Below are 19985 nucleotides of genomic sequence, written 5' to 3'. Positions count from 1 at the left end.
GTTTGTGTACAATGCTCTGTTGAGCAGGATAGTCCCCAGGGAACTTTTTGTTGACTATAGACAGATCATTTCACAGAAAACTACTTTTGAATGACTGTGGTAACATCTAAACCTCTGAACTTTCAAGTGGAGTTCTCTTTTAACTTGCCAGGCATTTGTCATATTTGATTTTGCAGTGAAGTCAGTGTGGATGGTCTTAAATCACATGCATGTTTAACACTCTGAGCCCATTTAAAACTTTCAATAACGTTTGAAATTTTGTCCTCACATTTCATAGGTCAGGCCGTTCACCCTGGGACAGCTGAAGGAGCTGCTGAGCCGCACTGGCACCATAGTAGAAGAGGACTTCTGGATCGACAAGATAAAATCTCACTGCTATGTCTCGGTAATTTTACTTTATTTAAGAGCACACTTTATATAGTAAACATTATATAGTTTACGTACTTTTTAGAATATTGACATCTGGTGGTTAAATGAGAAACTATAGCATCTTGTGACTTCCCACAGGTATGAGTTAAATACAAGTTAATACTGATGAAGAGCTAATTAATCACAGAATACTGTGCAGAGATTTTACACACCTAATCATATTAGAGTAACAAAAAACTCTTAATTAAAAAAAAAAAAAAAAGTAGAGTAATCTTGGCTCTAAATTTCACCTGGATGCACCCAGGCAGTGTCATTATGCACTGATTTACCAAACCAGAACTCGGTGGGGAGCTGTTTCCATTTTGGAGATGGTTTAATACAAATAAAGATATCTTATTGAAATATATATATATTTAATTTTCTTGCTGGTTGTCTGGCTCTGTTTCTTAGTACTCCAGTCTGGAAGAGGCACAGGCAACTCGTGCAGCTCTGCATGGGGTGAAATGGCCCCAGAGCAATCCAAAGTTCCTCAGTGTAGACTTCTGCCAAAAGGAGGAGGTGAGTACCAGATAACCACCCTAAACTTACTTCTTTGCACATTGAAATTGTGGTCCAAAACAAACGTTGTATATATCCATGTATAAAGCTTCTGGTTCGTATGTTCATATGTGAACTTTGGAAGTTGTAACTTTCATTTATCTGTAGTAGCATTCCAGAGAAAGGTAACGTTTAATTCTGTAGGGAAACAAATGCAGTAATATAAATCGCCACAGCAGAATGGATGTTGCAGGATGTTGGTTAGTAGTTCAGAGTCATCCAAACGTTATGCTCATCTGATATCAGATCAACCATTAAACACACCTGTCTTTGGGGAAGGCATTGCATTGTAGTTGGGAACATTGCTGTGAACATTTGATTACTAAAGCTCTTGCTGCTGAATTCTACTATTTAACTCTGCATCACAAACACTACTTTAACTCATGTGAGACGTGTTTGACGAAGCTTTACCACTCTCCACAGGCCATTGCTGGGGCTTTATATTCCAGATGAACAATGGGCAGAGTGATGTTGTTATTCTGTTTTGCATAGTCCACACTCCGATGGCAGATATACAAACTAGTGTAGAAGCCTGCCATGTGCTTCATTTTGAATATTGTGTGAATTTTGAAAGCTGGACCACACAACAAACTCGTCTTCAGTACTGTGTGAACTCCCACACTATTACCACAATTTGTCAAATAACTTTTCACTCCATATCACCCCTCTCTCTATTACTCACCTCAGCTACGGGACGACTAGGCTTTACCCACACAATTTAAAAGCTGCCCTCGACTCCCCTGAACAGCCCAAAAGTCTTCTGAGTTGGCCAAATTGTAGTCTATACTCGCAAGATCAATGCAGAATAGTCCTTATTACAGTTGTGTATTCTGTATGCTGTGTACTAACTTTGCACCTCCTATACCCCTTTCTAGCTGGACTTCCACAGAGGTCTGCTGATAGGAGAGCGGCCGGCAGAGGAGGAGAGAGGAGCTGCAGCTGGGCCCGGCCTCCGTCCTGCTGGCCCCCCACTACCTCCCCACCCAGAGCGAGAACTGTGGGCTGAGCGCGAGCGAGAGATGGAGAGGAGGGAGAGAGCGCGTACTGAGCGGGAATGGGATCGAGACAAGGTCCGAGATTTCGGAAAACCCGGAGAAGAGGGGGCGAACAGGCGGTCCCGGTCCAGAGACCGAGAGCGGAAGCGCAAGGAGAGAGGAAAGAGTAAAGAAAAGAAGACAGACAAGAAGGGTAAGCCTTTAGAAATATGTGATTATTGAAGGCATAATTAAATATATGCATTTTATTAACAATTTCATGTTTTTCTCCATAATCAGAGAAAGGACCAGAAGAGCCACCTGCAAAACTGTTAGATGACCTTTTCTGCAAAACCAAAACAGCCCCTTGTATTTACTGGCTCCCTCTCACTGAAGAACAGGTGAGATATCCCCTCTTTTGGTTGTCCTGCTCTTTAACACATTTTACTCGTAAAGGATATCCAGCACAGAATGTATGAATATATGAAGTACATAACTAGTCCTTATATCTTTCAATTACACCTGTAAACTATCTTTCTATCTCCAGTCTTATTTCAGCATGTTAGTTTTCCCTGTGCGAATATTGGCACATTTTAAACCTGATTCTAGGTCTTCAGAGAGACCGTTTTTGATGCATAAAGGTACCTTTAAGATTTTTTATGGGTCAGTGTCCTGTTCCAACACTCAGTTTGGTCTAAAGTAGCTTATTGTTTGATATTTAGCTGTAGAATTCTGGGGTTGTCTCCTCCTACATTATTCATCAGCAGCAGTGGTAGCTGGAGAACAGGAACTACGAGTAGACTTACTGCAACACTGCTCAATCTTCACAGCCGAAGCCTACGCTCTTTTAATGGCTGTTGACCACGTCACCACCACAAGACAGCAGAAATCCATGATCTGCTCCGACTCCAAATCCTGTTTACAAGCACTGGACAACCTCAACACAGGTCACCCCCTAATCCACACCATTCTGCATAGATTACACAACCTTTCAAATGAAAATTTTGATATAAAATTCTGCTGGATACCAGGACATAGTGGCTTCACTGGAAATGAAAAAGCAGACCAGGTAGCAAGAAGACCATCAAAGGCCGAAACAGCGAACTGCAAACTCCCACCAACAGACATGAAGGCCCTAATTCACAAATACATTAATGAGAAGTGGCAAAACGAATGGAACACCCAAATAAACAGCAAACTGTACGAGCTCAATCCCAAAATTGATCATGTCACCAACACGTATGTAGACAATAGATGGGATCAAGTCATTTACTCAAGATGCCGCATTGGCCACACCAGACTGACGCACTCCTTTTTACTGAAGGGCGAAAGACCCCCACATTGTGATGTGTGCCAACGAACTATTACTATAAAACATATATTAACCGAATGCCCAAAATACTTATCTACAAAACAAAAAATCTGCCTGTCAGATACACTAGTGGACATTTTCAACAAAGACAATGCAAACAAAGTACTGACCTTTTTAACTGTTACCAACCTAAGAGTCCACATCTAAGGACGAGATCATAGAACCTTGTGAATAAACAATACCTATCCTGCCACGAAATAGCTGACGAGCTGATGTGGCGTTAAACTCAACCAACCAACCAACCTCCTACATTATTCAACCATTGCATCTAATGCAATACAGCAGTTCCACTGGCAGCAATGCAGCTTTAAAGCATGATGCCACCACCACAATGCTTGATGATTAAGGCCATTTTATACTTCTCCGTCAGATCTACGCTGTAGCCTATGGTCACCGAGTACCCTACGCCATAGCTTGACTAGCACCTCCATGGAAATGTAACTACTCGACATGGACAGCCACAGCTCGTGTTCCCAATCTCCTTCCCAGTTTATAGTATAAATATATATATATACAGTGTCTTCGTGGACTGCATGCTTCGAAATACACAGCCCCTGCATTGGGACACAGGCCTGGTCTCATATGACTGTAGAACTTTCTTCCAGAAGGACTTTTGCTTGTACAAACCTTGCTGCAAACACACAACCTTGTAAATGTGTTGTGAAATGTGTTATTTGTGAAGTTAGTGTCATGAGCTAAAGCACTTGCTTTTTAGACATTAATTCAATGTAACACATTTTTACACCACACACTATAGATGCATTTTTTGGCTCCTGTGTCATAGAATGCTATTCCAAATGAAAGGATCCTTAGTATTGTATTTTTCACACTATAATGCGCACTCAAAATCCTTTAATTTTCCCACTAAATTTCAGTGCGGGGGAGAAAAAAAAAACAGCATCAATAAAATTTAGCAAAAATGGCAAATTAAATTTTATGTGCAGGAATGAACTGGAATACAAATTTTTATGACAGTCGGACCGAGAACCCAGTGTACCTTGACTTGACTGCCTAGACTTTGAAACAAAGCTTCAGCGTCACTCATCTTTGTTCTTTCTCCTGCAGGCGGCTCAGAGGGAAGCGGCGCGTGCGGAGCGGATGAGGGAGCGAGAGAAGAGAAGGAAGGAGCTCCAGCTGGAGGAGGACAAGAAGCGAGAGGAGGAGCGTAAAGAAAGGTTAAAGAGTGGTGGAGGGGAGGGTGAGAGAGAGCGGGACAGGGAAAGAGAGCGGGGCAGGGAGCGGGAGGGAGACAAGCGGAGAGACGGGTACCGCCGGCCAGGTGCAGGCGTCGCTGGTGGGAGCCGTAGGTCCCGCAGTCGCAGCGACCCCCCGCCTAGAGACAAGCGGCGCTGAAGTACACCGGGGGGGGCGTTCTGGAACTGACTGGCCTGTATGCACCCTTTAGCGTGTGTGCTGCAAAAGCTCTGTTTCCATTGCCCAGAGACATCACGTCTGTCCATCTCACACAAACCACCTGTCCGGACTTTGTGTCTCCCTATAGACTGCTGTTGTGGTGTCTTCTACCTGGGAACTGAGACGCCACCAGTGTTCCTATCCCCGTCAGTATTTTAAGACTTGATGTAAGTGGGGTCGACTTTGTGCCATGAATTTTTCTTCTTTTAATTTGAACTTCCCCAAACATCTGGGGAACAGGGCTTTTAAACTACGTTACGTCACAGCTGGTGCTCTGACAGCAGTCGAGGCACTCTGCCCGTATAGGTCCAGCTCATTACGGTTCCTAGTGCTGACCTAGGATTGTGCTGCCTTTCATATCCTCATAACACAGACTCAGACAACAGGGAGCTGATACTAAAAGGCACTCGTGCTTAAAGTTCAATGCAGAAACACTAACTGTCCAGCTGTATTTTCCCTTTGTTTGAGAGGCTCTCCATTTCCCCCCTAAAGAAAGAGTGAAGATGCCTTCAGGAAGAAGAGCTTGGTGACCTTCGTCCGAATCAGCTTCATCTTCTGGAAACATTCCTGTCCACCTGTTCTTGGCCTCGATATTGTATACAGCCTTTTGGCTGTCCTGCATGGAGAATGGGATGGATATTTTAGTCTTCTCACATTCGTTTTAAGGTTGTTTTTTTGTTTGGTTGTTTTTTCATTATCATTTTTGGATTAAAGAACATTTTTAATTTTTGTCTACTTCTGTAAGTGCTGAATGTACAAATAAAACATTTAAGAACAGATATGTGGTTCCTTATGTATTTATTATTACGGTGGTGTGGCTGATTGATTAAAAATGATTATTGTTAATTTTTCATTTCAGTTTATAAGAAAATTATGCATTAAAAGCATCTATAAAATTATTAATTTTAATATTTTACCTTGATTTAATTTAATGAACAATTATTTTAATAATTCTTTTCTTTGGTATAAGCTAATAAGGGTAGGATGTTTTTTAAGTTGCGAGTTTGATTCATTCACATACACATTGTGATTTTGGTTGGAGGTTCTACATTTAGAGCTGTGTCTGATCTGCTCATACCAACACAACACACACATGAACACCTCATACACCACCACCATGCTAATCAGTGTCTCTGCAGTGCTGAGAATAAATGATCCACCACCCAAATAATAATAATAGCTGCTCTGTGGGGGTTTTCTCTCCTGTGGGGTCCAGAGTATTGAAGAACAAAGTGAAAAGCAGATAATAATAAAGTATGTAGAGAAACAGATACAGAACTACAGTCTGTAAATATAGAATTACACTGACTCCTTAATGATCAGTGGCACTAAAACATTGTTATGATTGATTTATATGGGTCACATGGCTACATTTTACATTTTCAGGACACCTTATGGCTTTTTTCCAAAAAAACAGTCTTTATTAAATCAGTTTCAAATATTAATACCAAATATATGAATTGTTACATTTAATAATGCCCAATACAGTGGCAATCAAAAGTTAAGGCAAACCTTCTCATTTAATGATTTTTATTTTATTTTATGAAGTTTAATATTAAATGCATGAAAACAAGTAAGGGACACACATAGAATTACATAGTAAACATAATCCCCTGATCTATACCTGATTAACTAAGATTATGATTTAGGATGAGCTGGAGTTTCACAGCATGAAGGAAAACTCCAGGAACTCCTTCAAAACTATTCCAGGTGACTCTCCCTTATGAAGACACTAATAAAATACCAAGAGTGTTCAGATCTGTCCTCAAAAGTAAATGTGCTAGTTAGAAGACTAAAATATATTCTGATTTGTTTAACACGTTCAGTCTACAAAATAAATACACATGTATTCCTGTATAGCTTTAATATATCTTCAGTATTGCATTTACAATGTAAAAACCAAACATACATACATATAACAGAGTATGTATTTTCTAAAGAATGTTTATTCATTTATATATATATATATATATATATATTATGTTTGTTCCATTGTTATGATCAATTATGTGATTCCACTTTCTCTGGTGGGAAATGCAGAACACTGAGATGTGTTAACAATCTAATCTCTTTATTTTGTATAAACTTAAATCAGTATACTAATTAACGGTCAGATTGTAAATTGTGATACTTAATGAATCATTTCATTAAATGGTATACAAGTATAAGCAGATAAATGTATCTAATGTATTTAGAAATATTTAGAATTTAGAATATATTTTCAGTGAATCCCAAAAGCTGTTTGACTGCAGCCATATGCCTAAATTTGGTTACTGATTGATGAAAGAGAGTGAGGGGTTTAGGCTATTGGTGATTGAGTTTCACATGTTGATGCACTGTTTCTAATCCGATGTGAATCATTACACTCTTAATACCGTATTATTAAAGAGGGGAAATGTGTCAGGATTCCTGTGGCTAAAGTTACTTCTTGCAGAATCCTTCCTGGACTAAAGTGAAGAAAAGGAATTGGAGCGTAGAAACTGCTTATTGCATGGCTACAAGGATCAGAAAACAATTTCAACCAGAATTAAAAGTGTAAACGAACGTTGCTAACACATGACATAGGAGTGAGTTCACAAAAGTGTTGCAGAACATTATTGATTAGCAGTAGGCCTAACCTGTCTCCACAGTACCCTATTGATTAGCACCACATTTCGAATTTTACTTATTGGGGCAGTTTCCCAGACAGCGATTAAACCTAGTCATAAGCCCTTTTTCGATGGGATTAGTTTCTTAGGGGGTCCTGGGGTAATTTTCTCTTTTATGGGGGTCCTCTGTGATTTTATTCACATCTGGAACAACCATGTGTGTGTTTTTCTGCTCTGAGGAAATTACAGGCTGAATTACTAAACTCCCTGGTCCTCGTCCGGATCCTCATGTCTGAGTAACGTCACCTCGCGTTTAATAATTTATTTTTTCCACTGCAACACACAGTAATTACACTTTGGGCACGGATTTCCACGAAGATCCATGTTTAAAAAAACAGCGAGTGGAAATGGAGGAGCTACTGAACGCGATGTGATGTGACCGAGAAAGCCTTAAAAACTCACTGGTCTTCCTGTTTTTTCAATTTCAGTCCGGACGCAAGAGTTTTATCACTTGGTAGAAACTAATCCCTGAGAAACTAATCCCGTCCGGATAGGGCTATAAATTACAAATGCTTTTAATGGGAAATCTTCATTCAAAATACAGTGTACTACAATAATAGGCTTAATCGTTGTCTAAATCGTCTTTAGTAGAAGCATATTTAAATTTAACATCATGCAACAGGTCTTACAAGTGGATTTGAATACAGTGAAAATTTTAAAACTTTCTATAGAACTAAAGGCCCTGTACTGTTATATATAGCTCTGGAAAAATCTTTTTGACTACTTAAAAATGATGAGTTTCTTTGATTCTTTCATTGAAAACCGTTGGAATATAGTCAAGAAGAAGATGTATGTCCACAATCCATCAAACCAAGCTGAACTGCTTGAATTGTTGCACCAGGAGTAAAGGCATAAAGTTATCCAAAAGCAGTGTGTAAGACTGGTGGAGGAGAACATGATGCCAAGATGCATGAAAACTGTGATTAAAAACCAGGGTTATTCTACCAATTATTGATTTCTGAACTCTTAAAACTTTATGAATAGGAACTTGTTTTCTTTGCATTATTTGAGGTCTAAAAACTTGCATTTTATTGTTATTTCGGCCATTTCTCATTTTCTGCAAATAAATGCTCTAAATGGCAATATTTTTATTTTTAATTTGGGAGAATTGTTGTCTGCAGTTTATAAAATAAAACAACAATGTTCATTTTACTTTTATTTTTCTTAATTCTTTCAAATTCAAAAAATTCTAAAATGGATTTCACTCCTGTACACTAATGCATGTCATATCTTTAATGAATGTTCTATTAAAGCATCCTGTTAGGATGTAAAGAAGCAAATTGAATCGTGTCACTCAACTGTGAAGTGCTCCTAAAAAGTGAAAGCTCAGTATGTGGAAGCAGTACGGCGGTTATTATGGCCGCTGTGCCCACGCTTTTCCCATTCTGTGTCTGCAGGAGCTGAAGGGTTTTAAAGTGTCAGCTGGCAGTTTAATGGTTTCCTTTGATAGAGCAGAAGCCTTCCATCTACACGTTCTTCTCTATTCTGTTCTTTGTGTACATTTGAGTTCTAGCTGTGTTCCTTATTGTTCTTTCTCTAGTCCAACCCGAGCTAGGGTTTAGACGTCCTTCCTGTTGACCTCAGCAGAGCGGCTCTGTAATTAGCGTTGCGGTGGCTGAGCTGAGCATTTTTCAGGTCTGATGTAAGCCTTCCCTCTGCAGGGGCGGCTGAACCAGGACGACCTCTTCATGGATACACAGCCTTGCTGGGCACAGCCTAACATCACTGCTTCTTTTATCTAGAACCTGGAGAGCTTAGAGTTGAATTTCTAGAAAAGTTTTAAGGATTAAGTCTAGTCCTGGATTGGATTTTTACTTTCAGTGAAGAGAAATCTATCGGAATGCTATCTAGTCCAGGACTTTAGAGCATTAGGAGGAGGGGAGGATGAGAAGACATATAACCAGAGACTTAAGATTTGCACTGAAAGATTTGCCTTTGAGTTACACCCAGACACTTAAGACTCAACTCAACCTCCCACTCAGAGGCTAAAAACTTGTTTCAGGCTTACACGCACAGACTCAAGATTTCACACAAGACTCCAGTCAGACTCGCACCCAGAATCTCAAGACCCAGAGACTGAGGCCCGTTTCAGACTTGCACCCTGCATCTTAGGACCCCACTCAAACTCACACCTAGAGCCTCGAGTCCAATCAGACTCACACCCAGAGACGCAAGTCTTCAGTCAGACTCACACCCAGAACCTTAAGACCTAGATACTGAGGCTTGTTTCAGACTTGCACCCGGAGTCTCAGGACCCCACTCAAACTCACACCTAGAGCCTCAAGTCCAATCAGACTTACATCCAGAGACACAAGACTTCAGTCAGACTCACACCCAGAACCTTAAGACCTAGCTACTAAGGCTTGTTTCAGACTTGCACCCACAGACTCAAGACCCCACTCAAACTCACACTTAGAGCCTCAAGTTCACTCAGACTCACACCCAGAGACGCGAGACTTCAGTCAGACTCACACCCAGAACTTTAAGCCCTAGATACTGAGGCTTGTTTCAGACTTGCACCCGGAGTCTCAGGACCCCACTCAAACTCACACTTAGAGCCTCAAGACTCCAGTCAGGCTCACACCCAGAACCCTACAACCCAGAGATTGAGGATTGTTTCAGGCTCACACCCACATACTCAAGACTCCAGTCAAACTCATACTCAGAACCTTAAGACTCAATTCAGATTCACCTGCAAATTTCCAGTCATACTTACCCAGAGACTTAAGACCCAACTAAGACTCACACTCAGGCTTGTTTCAGAAGAGTCTTGTTACACAGAGCCTCCAGACTTCAATCAAACACAAGCCTAGAGACTGGAGACATGTCTCAGACTTGCACCCAGAGCTTCAAGTTTCCATCAAACACACCTATAGCCTGGGCACTTTTTATTGACTTGCACCTAGAAATTTGAGACTTGACTCAGACTCACACCCAGAGTCAAGACTCCACTCAAACACAACTATAGACTAGGGACTTATCACAGACTTGCACATAGAAATGTGGAACTTGATTCAGACGTACACCTAAAGACTGACATGTCTCTGCCTGGCACCCTGGTTTGAGACTTTGAATTTGACTAATACCCAGAGACTTGAAACTCAACTTGCACCCAGAGACTTGACTTGAATTTGAACTGACACTCCATACTTGACTTATACTGTATCCAGAAAAAAATATTCAAATGTAAGTGTAATAGCATGGTACAAAAACATGTAGAACTACATGTGGTATAAGTCACCCAAATGAGGACTGTAATAGACTTAACTATTTTTTCCAATTTAATCTAATCAACTTAAATGCAAAGAAGGAAATACATGGACAAAAAAGCAAAAAATAACTCAAGTGGAAAAAACAGCATTGTTCTTTTTTGATAGCTTGACCCAATTAATCAAGTGCCCAGACTAATAAGCCTATTCTTTAGAATGTCACATTTCCGCCCATTGGAACAATACTGAATTAATTACAAACTTGATCTCCAGCCAGTACCACCCCACCACTCGCCACTTCCTCAGGCTTTCTGCTCTCATCTGTTGATGAGTGAGCAAAAAAAGAGGTTAGTAAGCCCGACTTGCCCCATGCCCTCTACTTGCACATACCTCGCCGCACTTTGTGTTCAAGACTCCAAGAAACAGACCACCAAGACCCCAGCTCCTTTTACAAAGCACAGCTGTGATGTGGCTGCTTAAAACCATCTCCCACATTCTTTGTTTTTCCCAGTACAGCACTTTTCAGCCCCTCTCACTCCTCCACTTCCTCTGAGTTTGAGCTGTGAAAAGCAGGCCAGGTGAAATCTGAACAGTCTGTCTCATTAGACAAAAAGGTCGCGAATGGCATTTTGCCATGTTCCTATTTTTCTAGAAGCAGTTTGCTGTGGTTTGGTTCCACTGCTGTTGCGTCAATAAGCTGTTTACTCCTCTTTCCCCTCGCTGGCTTTGCTGAACTGACTGGGATCTTTTTGATGACATGGCGTTCTTCATGAAAACCAGATGTGGCGTAGCATGGTCTGATTTGGGGGGAGGGGTGTTATCCTGGAAAAAAGAAAAGTAGAAAGTAGAAGAGTAGAGGATTTGCAGATGAGACGGAGCCGGCACTGTTCTCCAAGCCTCTGATGTGGTCTTGAACTGATCGACTGGTTAGCAAGCCCACTGAGCTCAGTCAGGCCCGGTTTGAGGCAGGGGAGTTTCCTGAAGAATGTAGCTGGGTCAGAGTGTTAGTGAAGCGGGGGAAGGGCCTGATTCAGCAGCTCCTGCTGGGAAGCCTTTTTTTTTTCTGTCTGGTTTATGATCTTTCACTGACTGAAATGTACAGGTAACACAGAAGTGTGTGCACTATGAAACACACTATGTAATACTGTATGTCCTAATGTTTTAAACTTGAACCTATTGGCAAGTTGCTCAGTGCCATACATGGGCTAGATGTGTATTTGCCCCAGCATTGAGCTGTAAAGAAGTTGAAGATTTATGTTTTCTGGAAAGACAGAGTTCCATCCAGTACAGTTGCAAGAAAAAAAGTATGTGAACTCTTTGGTATTACTTGGATTTCTGCATGAATTGGTAATTAAATGTGTTATGATCTTTATCTAAGTCACAACAATAGACAAACACAGTCTGCTTACTAACTAATACCACACAAAAATGATATGTTTGCATGGTTTTATTGAACACAACATGTTAACATTCACAGTGCAGGGTGGAAGAAGTATATGAACCCCTAGGCTAATGACTTTTCTAAGAGCTAATTGGACTCAGGATGTGCTGAGATTGGATGTGTTGGTTAAAGCTGACCTGACCTATAAAAACACACACCAGTTTTGAGTTTGCTGTTCTTAAGAAGCATTGCTTGATGTGAATCATGCCTCGCACAAAATAGTTTTTTAAAAGAGCTACGTTCAAGAATTGTTGATTTGCATGAAGCTGGAAAGGGTTACAAAAGTATCTTTAAAAGCCTTGATGTTGATGTGTTTCTGAAATAAAATCAATCGCCTTATTCCAATTGAATATTGTTATATTAGTTAAATTCAATACCAGATTAAAAAATATAAATAGCTATCACACCTAACTAGACACCTTTAGTTTCCCTCAATGGTCAAAATTCTGGTTGCTGGGAATCACCAGTCTCTTAAAGCCAGTAGATAACTGGAAACCAACACAGTTAAATACAAGTGGAGTGACTTTTGATTTTAGTTGGGTGAAGTTAAAAATGATTAACTTGTTATTTTATATAATAATATTATTATAATTATAGTTTTCTGTTGTCACTTAGTGCCAGGCTTGCAAGAACTTTGAAAATATCCACAATGCAGTTGCAAAGACCATCAAAAATGTTGATAAATTGATAATACTGACTCTCATCAGGACCACCCCAGGAAAGGAAGACCAAGAGTTACCTCTGAGTTACCTCTGAGTTACTACAAGTTAACAGCTCCCCAGATAAGGTCACCTAAATGCTTTACAGAGTAGTTTGGTTTGTTTAACACATTTTAGTTACTACATGAGTCCTTATGTGTTTCTTAAAAATCTGGATAACTTTAGTATTCATTAACATTTAAAAAAATAAAAAACACTAAGTGAGACGATGTGTCCAAACTTTTGACTCATACTGTATGTACTTACATTACTTATATCCCTTTACACCTTTACTTTGCTGAAGAACATATGGTCTGAGTTCTGACCACAGGATCACAGTTCAAAGCGTGTTTAATGAAGTCCAGGTGCCCGTGTTTGTGGTTAAATGAGAGTAGACATACTCTACTGAGAAGTCCTCTAAGCAGCTTCTCAGCATGGAGGTGCCATTTTATTGTTTTCTGTAGACTCTGGGACTAGCAGCCAATCTCTACAATGTCCAGCTGCAGTCCATAGCTCTTTTTAGGCATCTCTTTCAACATATGTTAAGGCAAAATGTACATGACTCATTTTTTACAAGCTGGAAAATCTGTGGCAGAGTGTCTCCCAGGTGTTGCTTGGGTTAAAAACAAGCTTTCAATGGAAAAAGGCCTTCAGGTTTGATCTGTTTCTGTATGATCTAAATAGCATTGATATCTGACAAAACTTTGTATTTCTAAAAGAGGAACTTTAAAATAGAATGAACAAACGTTTTTTTTATTTCAATAGATTTCAAGGACTTTTAGAGCCTTTCTATTGGTCCATTCATCTTTCAACAAATTCAAGGTCAAATTCAAGGCTTCGATTGAGCAGGTGTGAAACAGTAATCACACTCGGGTGCAGATAAAAATAATCGAACCAAGGCCTTTTAGTGAAGATATTCTTGGTCCGGTCCCAAACTAACTCGCTTGCGTAATAAAAATCTCCTTTCATTTGAGCTAAACTGCTGATAAGGTTTACACAGTTTAATCTGATATATTAGCATGATAACGCTAATTACCACAGATATAAACAAACGCTGTCTCTGCTGCTCCATGCTGTTTGCACATGCAGTACAGTGCAGTGATCACTACTCGCAGCTGTGCGACTCTGTTTACTATGTGTACATGTGTGCTGCACAGCCTATTGAAAACAATGTGTTTGAAAGCGCAGCAGCAAGTTTTTAACCGTTCTGTGTCAACAAAGCTTTACACTGCACAGAAATACACACTGGAACACAGAATCTAATCGCTATATTTATTTTCTTGCTCCAACACCAGACAGCTCTGACCAATCAGAGGACACTATGTGCTTGCGTTGTTTAACTGTGCACATTTTGATGCATTTAGGATTATGCCTGTGTGAAACCAAACCAAACAGAGGGAGAAAACTCTCCAAGTAAACAAACTCATCAACTAATCCAGACCATAGAAACCAACTACTGTCTAAAGCACATCTGCTTTCCAATCTCACAACATAAGAAGCTAAAGCATTTTTACACCAACTGATGTGATTTTCTAGTTTATTCCAGGTCAATCTTTCCCCCATAATGTGTACTTAGCATTTGATATAACAAGACATCCATTTACACCATAATTGTGCTGGGAACAGTTGGAATTTGGCCTCCACCTTTTACCGAAATGATACATTTAATTTTGTCTCACTGTTAAACCAGTTAGAAGTTCACATTACTTTTGTCAAATTCTGTGAAAAAAAGGCATTTGATTATTTTCCCCAGCAAACAATTTTTGGTTGGTAGAATGTTTTCTGAACATTACAGTTAAAGATCTTCATCTTCATACGTTTCATCTTTTACAGTTTGAAAATAATAAAAAGTTTGGCCAAATTTGACCACAGTCATAGTTTCATCAGATTTCTGGATAATTACCAGTCTCTTAAAACCAGTAGATAACTGGAAACCAACACAGTTAAATGGGAGTGGAGTGATTTTTAGATGGGTGAAGTTAAACATTATTAACTCATTACTTATATAATTATATATTTCTGTTGTACAAAAAGCAGAGATTAAAATGTCATTTATTTGACTCTACAGAAACTTTATTTACACTTACCTTTTAAGTACATTTAGGAGTGTGTAGTTTTATACTTCTACTTAAGTCAAAAATATATTAGCATTCTAAACACATTAGCTGTGTTTAAAAATATCCACTTAATTAATCTTTGATGGGAATAATGTTTTAAATGTAATAACTGAACTATTTCCAGTTGCTATGTCTTATTAGCCCCTCCTCCATCTGAAATTATGTCTATAATGTGCAACAAATATGGTTTCCAACTGGAGTCTCTCCAGACTCCACACCTATAGAACACATGTAGACACATCTTGACACAGATCCACCATGTTTATTCCTGTCTGGCTCCTCCTCTCCGTCCTGCGCTGTCTGAGGCGCAGAGGCAGCAGCAATTCCAGATGTTGTTTTTTTGGAAGACCGCTTGATCGCTTGGCCTCCAAACGTGCCCCCCTCTCCCTTTCAGCCCTCCCTGCAGCCTTGTGACTTTCTCCACCAAAACACTTTTGAGTTTAAGAAGATATCAGAACAACAGAGCGAGCTGCACAATGACCTCACAGCTGCACAATCTGCTGCCTGAAGATAATGTATCATGTGATTCTGATGTTTTAGTGATTTTAGTGAAGTTTTTACAGCTGTTTTTAGAACTAAATGGAGCTTTTAAACATAGTATTTTTATAATGTAAAAAGCAGGGGTGGAAAAAGTACTGAAAATTGTAATTAAGTAAAAGTACCTTTATTTTGCTAGAATTCTACTTAAGTAAAAGTAATAGTACCCATCTGAAAATCTACCCGTGTAAAAGTAAAAAAAAATCGTGAATTAAATAATTATCAAATTAAATAATTTGGACTCTTCAGGCAATATTTGTTTAGACCACCCCATAAAACATTTTAAGAACAAGTAGCATACATTTCTATGATTAATTTTTTTCTTTACTGTTAAAAAGTTAAAAAAGTTATGGTCATATAGGTGACTATAAACCGTATTTTTATAGTTTTACAGTCCATTATTATTTTTTAACTTGCCATTCCTATGCTTTAACTGCTTTATTTACATGTTTTTAACATCCAAGCAGATGATTTAATGTTCAGAATTAAAAACTTAAGGAATTATTATAAAAAATATAAAAAAACATACAAAAAGAATGTTGGTCGGTGCATGCGCAGTGCCATAAAGAAGCACATATCGATGGGTAGCATAACTCGACAGAACAACAGTTCCCAGGAGCCGTGCACACAGACCCCAGGCTACACAGCTGATTCACACAGCATCTCTCCCGCTAACCTTTATAAACACTGCATGGAGAACAAAACTCAAATTTTTTTTCCCCAGCATTTCATTTTTACTCAGTAATGGGGAGTTTTTCAATGCAGTGAAGTAAATTACTTGTGTTAAAATGTACTTGAGTAAAAGTAAAATTACCTATTTTAAAAACTACTTTAAAAATGACAAATTACTAATAAAATTTACTCAATTACAGTAATGTTCACCTCTGGTAAAAAGGAAAAAAAAAGCTTTTCCACTGCACTAGTTGTGCTTTTTTTGTATCCAGTGATTCCTCCTGGAAACTCCTTCCCTCAAATCCACTGCTGTGTTGCTGCACTGAAATACGCAATTGTGGCTTTAATGTATGTCATATGCATTCTTTTCACCTGATATAATGCGCTACGTAAGCCAGGCTGAGGCTGACAGTAATTTATCGCAGTTTGAAAAGCTAGATGAATTGTGATGAAATGTGATTATCCTTCCTTATGCGCACATTATTACTGGAGGCACGGCTCCCTGCTCAGTACCAAAGGAGTTAAACAATCATCATTCCTGGTTTCACTTAATCTTTGGACTCAGCCTGTGTTTTCTGACCCAGTTTCATGTGCTTCTAAGGGGCAGTGCAGGAGAAGAACAGGGGGAAAGAAAAGGCGGTGAAGATATACATTTTGGGACAGTAGAAAAAAGTCTATGGCCATCATTATAGTTTATGTAGTTACGTATTGGAAAAAACGATTAAAACTGTTAAAGCCATGGTGTTACAGGATGGTTGAGGTATGAAGGAAAAAGTTACAGAAAGAGAACACAAAGAAAACTGATCTACAATTCGAATGGGAAAGGAGACATACAGTAGACCCTGTTTACGATTACATGTGCATCTTAAAAAAGTTCCTTTATTCCAGTAATTCAGTTCAAAATGTGAAGCTCATATATTATATAGATGTATTACACACAGAGTGATCAACTTTAAAATTAGAATATTATATAGAACCATTTGGTACTTTTGGCAGTGTGGGCAGTGTGCCAAGTCCTGCTGGAAAATGAAATCCACATCTCCGTTAAAGTTATCAGCAGAGGGAAGCATGAAGTGCTGTAAGATTTTGTGGGAAAACAAAACTGCACTGACGTTAGACTTGATAATAAAACACAGTGGATCAACACCAGCAGATGACATGTCTCTACAAACCATCACTGATTGGTGGAAACTTCACACTAGACCTCAAGCAGTTTGGACTGTGTGTCTCTCCACTCTTCCTCCAGACTCTGATCCCTTGATTTCCAAATGAAATGTGAAATGTACTGATGATCAGTAATGGTTTGGAGAGACATGGGGTTGGTCATCTGCTGGTGTTGATCCACTGTGTTAAATCAAGTCCAAAATCAGTGCAGTGTTTTCCCAGAAAATATTACAGCACTTCATGCTTTTCTCTGCTGACAACTTTTATGGAGATGCAGATTTCATTTTCCAGCAGGACTTGGCACACTGTCCACACTGCTAAAAATACTAATAATGTCTTATATAATATTCTAATTCTCTGAAACACTGATTTTTGGGTTTTCATTGGCTCTTAAAATAGATCAAATGTGGCCTAGTGCCGGTAAACCCTACAGCTGCAGCTAAACTATACAACACAGACCAAAACTTACCCTGTGCTCATCAAAAACTGATCTGGTCAGCATGGTAAAGACCTCCTTGATCTGTCAAGACTTTGGGTTTTTTTAGGACATTTTTTGGAATAATAATATTTTAACCTTACATACTACTTTCATTCTAAAAAATGTAAGTGATGGCTTGGGAAACCAGTTATATCATTCAAACACGGTCAAATAGTCACAGTTTAACATAATTTGCAGGTAGACCATTGCCTGGAAATCAAATGTCATGAGAAAAATTAAACAAGGCTGTCAAATCTGTCAGGTTATACACTTGCCATTTGCCAGTGTCTTACATGGCTGTCTTAAGGTTGTGTTTGGCCCAGAATCACCTGTCGAGTGCCTAGTTCCCAGGTCAGAGGCTAAAATAGCAGTCCTAGCTTACATAGCTAACTGTGCTATGTTGCAAAAGTCAGGAAAAAAGTGACACATCCATCTGGACTGGACTTACTGGAGCAGAAATGTGAAGAAAAGGGAAGTGAGCTGGAAGAACATGCCAACATACACCCACATCAAAGAAGATTCAGGAAGCTTTGGCTGGGCAACAGTTGTAGCTGTCAAGTTTGGTTTAGGAGCTGAGGAGCTGGTCAGGTGTGGTCAGGGATAGGAGCAGTGATTAAAGCCAACACAGGACCATTGTTTATTGGGACCAAGGCCAAGAGCAGAACTCATTAGAACCTGAACCAGTAGAGTGCCTACATGCGTAAGACATGAACCTACAGCGCTAGGAAAAAAGAGACCACTTCAGTTTCTGAATCAGTTTCTCTGATTTTGATATTTATATGTATATGTTTGAGTAAAATTAATTGTTGTTTTATTCTATGAACTACAGACAACATTTCTCCCAAATTCCTCATAAAAATAAAGTAATTTAGAGCATTTATTTGCAGAAACAAGAAATGTTCAAATTAATGAAAAAGATGCAAAGCTTTCAGACCTCAAATAATGCAAAGAAAACAAGTTCATATTCATAAAGTTTTAAGAGTTCAGAAATTAATATTTGGTGGAATCACCCGGCTTTGAATCACAGTTTTCATGTATCTCGTCATGTTCTCCTCCACCAGTCTTACACACTGCTTTTGGATGACTTTATGCCACTCCTGGTGCAAAAATTCAAGCAGTTCAGCTTGGTTTGACGGCTTGTGATCATCCATCTTATCTCTTAGTTTTGTCTAAAGCTGTAGAAGTTGCTGTTGCTAAAAATAGTTACAAGGACAGTGCATAGACATGGGCTGTTGCATAAATGAAGGCTGGTAGGCTAAATAAGTGCAAGAGCCATGTGTAATGAAGTATAAAGTGTACGAGGGCCTGGAGAAGCAACTACTAGGCCAGATTGGTTACCTGTCCAATAATCGAGAGACAAGAACATCCAGAGGCTAGATGTAATAGCTATCAAGGCACAATAACCAGGGCTAACAAGACATCAAGCTGAGGAATTGAAACAGGAAAGGGCACAAATCTAGTATTGAATGTAATATTGGCACCCCTGCACTTACTGGTGCCCCCATGGTTGGGAAAAGTATCACAAAAGGTCCCTATTGCCTATGCTTTTCATGGAAAAAATATGAGCAAGTGCCCACAAGGATGCATCTTCTTGTAACAACTTTGGGACAGAACAAAAAAGTTGAGAAAAGTCAAATCTGATATCACTCCACATAATTAACACCTTTTCAAAACTAAGCAATAACTGGTTCTAAATCATATGATGATTCTTTGATTTCGTTTGTTGAAATCGTGTAAAACCCAGATGGCCCCCACTGTTAATGCAGGCTGGGTTCCAGGTGGGCTCTGTGTGGGTTTCTACATTTGTTGTTACTGGGTTTCCAAATAGACCCCCATATTTACAGCCCACCTTAATCTCACATGGGTCCCAGCTGGACAGTGCAGTGGGCAACCCAGGTGGGGCCCTGTTTAACCCCTTATAGGCCCATCCCTGACCCTGCTAAACTCACATCCATATGTGTGACCAACTGAAGCTCCCCATACATGTCATTATCATTGTTTCCAAAGGGTGTGCAATCAAATATTAATTTAATTAATTTCTTTTTTCCAATCTTTTGTTTCTGGAGGTCTGTTTGAGATAATATCAGAATATATGTGTTGTTTCTAATAAGCATATAAATATAAAAACATGTATACTAGCAACAGTGTTTAGGCCTAAACTGCTCAATCTTGGCTTTCCCAGAGTCCAGATTTAATAATATTTCCAGGACAGAGCTGAAACTGGAAGTGACCAATCCTGAGCAGCTTGTGATGATCATTGTGGTTGGTACTGTTCAGCATCAGAACCTGATTAAGT

The 19985-nt window shown here is 39.3% G+C and overlaps 1 protein-coding gene across 20 annotated transcripts in view; it reads left to right on the top strand.

The window, feature by feature from the left end:
* Nucleotides 1-5504, top strand: part of acin1a (apoptotic chromatin condensation inducer 1a) — a 34496-nt gene extending 28992 nt beyond the window's left edge. For all 20 annotated transcript variants that reach the window (XM_049482309.1, XM_049482323.1, XM_049482305.1 and 17 more), the window contains 5 exons: nt 278-385; nt 820-927; nt 1842-2154; nt 2241-2341; nt 4378-5504. In XM_049482309.1, coding sequence (XP_049338266.1) covers nt 278-385; nt 820-927; nt 1842-2154; nt 2241-2341; nt 4378-4665 — 918 coding nt within the window. In that variant the 3' untranslated portion in view covers nt 4666-5504. The remainder of the gene's footprint in view (nt 1-277; nt 386-819; nt 928-1841; nt 2155-2240; nt 2342-4377) is intronic.
* Nucleotides 5505-19985: the final 14481 nt, after the last annotated feature.

Source organism: Astyanax mexicanus, chromosome 8 (assembly GCF_023375975.1).
Source record: "Astyanax mexicanus isolate ESR-SI-001 chromosome 8, AstMex3_surface, whole genome shotgun sequence".
Taxonomy (NCBI): Eukaryota; Metazoa; Chordata; class Actinopteri; order Characiformes; family Acestrorhamphidae; genus Astyanax; species Astyanax mexicanus.
The sequence above is the reverse complement of the archived record's forward strand: the minus strand, read 5'-3'. Positions and strand labels throughout refer to the sequence as shown.